The sequence below is a fragment of the Cyprinodon variegatus genome, unplaced genomic scaffold (genome assembly GCF_000732505.1).
Source record: "Cyprinodon variegatus isolate N-32 unplaced genomic scaffold, C_variegatus-1.0 Scaffold792, whole genome shotgun sequence".
Lineage (NCBI taxonomy): Eukaryota > Metazoa > Chordata > Actinopteri > Cyprinodontiformes > Cyprinodontidae > Cyprinodon > Cyprinodon variegatus.
Genome location: NW_015151245.1, coordinates 44,224 through 49,467, shown reverse-complemented (window position 1 = coordinate 49,467; position 5,244 = coordinate 44,224). Strand labels below are relative to the sequence as shown.

At 39.5% G+C, this 5,244-nt stretch overlaps 1 protein-coding gene across 1 annotated transcript in view; it reads right to left on the bottom strand.

Annotated features, from left to right (window-relative positions):
• LOC107098588 (somatostatin-like receptor F_48D10.1) overlaps positions 1-2,295 on the bottom strand; it is a 13,743-nt gene extending 11,448 nt beyond the window's left edge. The window contains exons 1-2 of the mRNA XM_015396348.1: positions 2,167-2,295; positions 1,022-1,625 (exon numbers count right to left, since the gene is read on the bottom strand). Of these exons, the coding sequence (XP_015251834.1) occupies positions 1,022-1,612 (591 nt within the window). The 5' untranslated portion in view covers positions 1,613-1,625; positions 2,167-2,295. The remainder of the gene's footprint in view (positions 1-1,021; positions 1,626-2,166) is intronic.
• Positions 2,296-5,244: the final 2,949 nt, after the last annotated feature.

Genomic DNA, 5,244 nt, shown 5'->3' with positions numbered 1-5,244 from the left:
AAATTCAATTTTTCCATCTCGAGCAGCAGCGCGTTTGCGGTGCGCGTAGTCCTTCGTTGCGTTCGCCTGTCTGCTAAGCTCAAAACAACCGCGCCTGGCTTGACGGAGAAACCAGGAGAACAGCTGTGCATATTTACGACAGTGCACTTTTACTTTCGCCCTCTGGGGGGAGCCTCGATGGAAAATCAACACCGGTTGCATAGTGTACCTTTAAGAGGAATTTTTCGCCCATTACATCTGCAAAGAGATAGCCTGGGTGCCATTCCGATCAATGCTCATCTTCTTATTCTAGGCGTGCAACTGCATGCTATGATTTTTGTTGACAACAACTATGCGTCGCTTAACATACGTCACGCACTCCATAGCTCTTATTGGTTGTAGGTCTATCCAATTGAGTGCAGAGGCACTTTTTTTCCTGGTTCGTTCGAAACACGCCCCATAATCACAGCTCTATGGAGCAGTATCAGACTCATATTCTGACTAGAATTGAGTAGGACTACGTCAGGCTAGCAAAGAGACGTCCTAGTCCAAAATTGCTTAGGGGGCCCCTAACTGCTGTCTCTGCTTACAGATAGTTACACCATTAACCATTGTGTCACCTCATCTTTCCAGCCAACACATACATACAAAACCGTTTTTTTTATATAAATAGAAAATGTATATCTTTCTCCATTTTATTTATAGACAAAACTAAAATATTGTGTATCCTGTTTTAAGGCAGCTTTAAAGTAAAATATATAATAAACCCACTGACTTTAATATGTAAGTTACACTGACCAATTCCCGATAATAAAATACTTTTTGTAAATGCCATTTATTTCTCATTCATAAACTTGCTTAATTTGATACTTGAAAAATTATTTATATTTCAATTTTGAAATACATGACAAATAAAAACAAATTATTTCATCTTCTGAATTGCTACACCTTTTGCCCTCCTTATTAAATACTTTATGTAGATACATTGAAGAATTAAGCTTAACTAGGGAAAGAATAATGAAAATGTGATCTAAGGATTTACCTGCACATCAGAGAAGATGACTACCGGCAGAACCACGATGAAGGACACGATCCACACCGCAGCGCTCACCACCTTGGCCACCCGAGGGTGTCTCCATTTGGTGCTACGGATCGGATGGACCACGGCCAGGTAACGATCCATGGACATGACCGTTAGGCAGAATATGGATGTGAACTGATTCATGGAGTCTGCGGTCATTACTACACGACAGAGGAAGGAGCCAAAGGGCCAGTAGGAGAGCACATTTTGAGTGGTGAGGAAAGGCAGCCCGACGATGTAAAGCTCATCGGCCACTGCCAAGTTCAGGATGTAGATGTTGGTGACAGTCTTCATCTTGGCGTAGCGCAGCACTACGTAAATGGCCAGCGTGTTCCCGGTAAGACCCACTATGAAGACAGTAAGTGAGATAATAGCAGTCAGCACAGTGCTGCTGCCCTGAAAGGGAACACTCTGCGTAGACATGTTAGAGGAGATGTTGAGAACGCGAGGGAACGAAAAGAAGGAGGATGAGCCAGTTGCTCCAGATGAGTTGGGTTCTGGAGGGAGTGGAAACCAGTGCGCGTCCAGATGGTCCATAGTTACAGCCTGCATGCGGAGGTGATCCCTTGATTAAACAAACAAAAAAAAATCCCATAAATAAAAAAAAAAAAATCAAATGTATTGTTTATATTTAAGAACAAAACAACACGCCCGAAAAAATTATAACACAAAACATGCTGAAAAAGTGAAGTGTTGCTTTTTTTTGAGTAAAGTCAATAAAAAGAGGTTGAGTCTGTAAAAGTCTGTTCTCACTCAGATTAAGTTTAAATGAGAATTAAACGTCACATATATGTTTTATGCATTTGGAAAAGCTTTAATAAAGCTAGTTTGGAAATGCATTTGGTTTCAAATCTGGTTTGAGCAGCGAGCCGAACTGCGGCGCGCATCGGGCGACGTCAATATTTTTACGCACGACACATCTGCTTGTTTGTTTGTTTTAATAACACATATAAATCCTGTAAGAGGAGCTTTTCAGTATAAATATGACACCTTTATTAAAGTTATTCCGTTTCTGTGATATCAGGAGGCTTTATAGGCTACGTCTTAAGAATTAAGAAGATGCATTTATTGCGCACAAATATATAAACAAATAAGATTTGACTTACTTTGGAAATAGGGAAATTAAATCCAAATTTACCCATACATACGAAGAAAAAATACATATCCGAGCAAACAGATCTCTATCATCAATATATTGTCAGGATTTTTCCACGGCTTGTCTGGTACAGGTGCAGGCTCCTTTCCGTGGAGCTGAGCTGCGGCTCCACAGCTTCTCCTTTAACTTTCTGCTCACAGCTTTTCTCATGGTGATAATATTTAAACAGAGAGAGAGAGAGAGAGAGAGAGAGAGAATGAGGGATGTTTAGAGGGGTCTATGTTGAAACAATGAAGTTTTATTTTCTCCCTTCTGGTTTAATAAGATGTAGTTTTGTTTTTGTTTTGTTTCTGTAGCAAAACACAAAGTGTTATAATGCTTAATTTTTTGCCTTTCCTGACAGCAGTGGGATCCTCATACAGTATCCCTTATTATTTTTTTATTTGTCAGATTATAAATGAAAACCTTTATGTCATGTCATTTCATGCAATGTTAGTGTCTCTCGGATTTTGCTCTTTGCTGATTATCCTGTTTCAGAGAGGATACTTGCACTAAACGTAAATTACTTAATCACCACAACCAGAATCATCACCACAAACTTAGAGGTCACAACAGCCTTGACCCAGGACACATGAAATGTAGGGTGTATTTTCATAGCTGGAGCTGGAGGCAGATGGCCACAGGGCTCACCACCTTACTGATGAAAAACGGCCTGATAAAAGAAGTGCCAGCTTCTTACCATCTATTGTAAGGGACTGGTCTTTTGTAGATAGCCATACTCTCTGGCCGTCCCGGTATAGGACATGGCCACTGGAAGTGGTATCCCTCTCGCAGTAGCAGACTAATATATTTACATAGTCAAATGGAAGAAACAAAGAGAAAATATGGCACTAGTAAAGATATACCACTAGTAAAGGAAAACACTAGTACTGCCACCATGACAACAGAGAGCAGCAGGACTGAGGATATTGTCCGCCCGCCTCTGTTAGCAGTTAAACCGGCAGGCCCAGCCCCAGCACCCGCAACCCAAGCTAGCATAACTGGATTAGACAAGCGGGGGAGTGCTGGCATAGTGGTCAGAGCAGTGTGCTTGTGCTCTGAGAATGTTGCAAGTACCTGGTGGATCCCCACAGCCTCCACTCTGGGTTTCTGAGCAAAACCCTTTACCCCACACTGCTCCCCGGGTGCCACACAATGGCAGCCCACTGCTTCTTAAGGGAATGGGTTAAATGCAGAGATATATGTCTCCAGTATGAGATCAAAAAAGTTCAACTATTATTATTTCTTAGCTCTTGTCTCATGTACTGTAGACGGGCTGGTCATATCACAGGTTATTTTCATTACAATACGGACAGTCAGCAAGGTAGAGTGAATACACAAACTTGAAGAGGGGAGGGTAGCTTGCAGGAAAAATGGAATTCTCCGGGACTTCTAGTGTTAATTAGAAGCTGGAACAGATGCCACCTGGACTCTATGAAGGAGGTGTGAAACTAAACTAAACTAAAATAACACCTCTGTTGGATAATCTCTCCCACCCCACGCATGAAGTTGTTGCTGAACTCTAGAGCTACTTCAGTGACAGACTGCTGAACCCTAAATGCACCAGGGGGCATTATCACAGATCCTTCCTCCCAGCATCTGTAAGATTTTATAACCATCACGGTTCCCATCAACCTCTATAAGTTGTTACATTCATGCTGATTTGTGCATAGTTTCAGTCTTAGTTATATTTATGAAAACACTGTACAAAACAATGTTTTATTTGTCTATTTTTTACTTATTTTCAAGGTCCATATTTGTGTGACCACTTTTGCTGTAATGCTTTAAGCCTGCACCACAAATCAAAGCCCTGCCTTTGTTTTCATCTCAATTGATATTCATTGTTTTGGTATTATTTCTTTATAAGTTCTCCCATAAAAAAAAAAAAAAAAAAAAAGAGTAGTCTCAAATTAGTAGACTGTGCTCTCTGGGGGTAGTGGTACGAACTGCAAATTTTAATAATGTACCCAATATTATTTACTCAACATTAAAATGGAAAAGACTGAACACAGTTTGAATGCAGGGAAGGGATTTTTTCCACCCTGTATTTCATTATCTCAAACCTACAGCTTTCAGAATATAAAAGACCCTGCAAGTAGGCATATTTTTTCATCTCAGTTTTATTCAACTGAAGTATTAATGTATGGGTAAAAGAAACTGAAATACGATAAGTTGACGTGATATTTGAAGGGCATTTGTATCGCTGAGCCCATGTATAGAGGAAAAAAAAAACAAATAAAAAAAAGAATAAAAAGGGTTCGGTCCGACGAGCCGTCCATCCATCCATCCATCCATCCATCCATCCATCCATCCATCCATCCATCCATCCATCCATCCATCCATCCATCCATCCATCCATCCCCCGCTTATTCGTCAGGTTGTCAGTCTGTTGCAGGAAAGGGAAACCATTTTCCTTTTTAATTCTTTTGAATCTGTTCTTTCAATATTTTGTCGACAGTAAAATTATATAATAAACGAATGATCTTTGTGCTTGATAATATGCCATACAAATAATTATGTGTTAAGTAATATTTTCATAAACATTGTTGATAATAATAATTACACTGGTTTTGCACTCATTAAAATTAGCTGATGCAGAATTAAATTTACCAAATGCATAAAACTAGAGAGAACAGAGGGTCATGAAATAAATTCGACTCATGGTTCTGCAAGAAAACAAGCCTATTACATTACTGGGATTTTCTCCTTATTTAGCTGGAAACCCCTGTATCAACAACGGCAGCGATTAAATAATTCCTTGGAGAGTTATTAAGCTAGCATTATTCTGTTTACATTAAAAATGACAGAAAAAGAAAGGAGAAAACAGGTGGAAAATCTAAGAAAAAGAAACAAAATGCCAAAGGGATCTCCTAATAGTCAAAGAAAAGAAGTTAATATACATAAGTGTTTGTGACATCGGCGATAACTTTGCATGTTTGACTTTTGAGGCGGCTGGACCAACAGACATGCTAATTAATATTGCTAGAGCAATGTCCTGAATAATCATTAAAAAAATAGAAAAATAAATGCTAATACCTCTGTAAGTGTC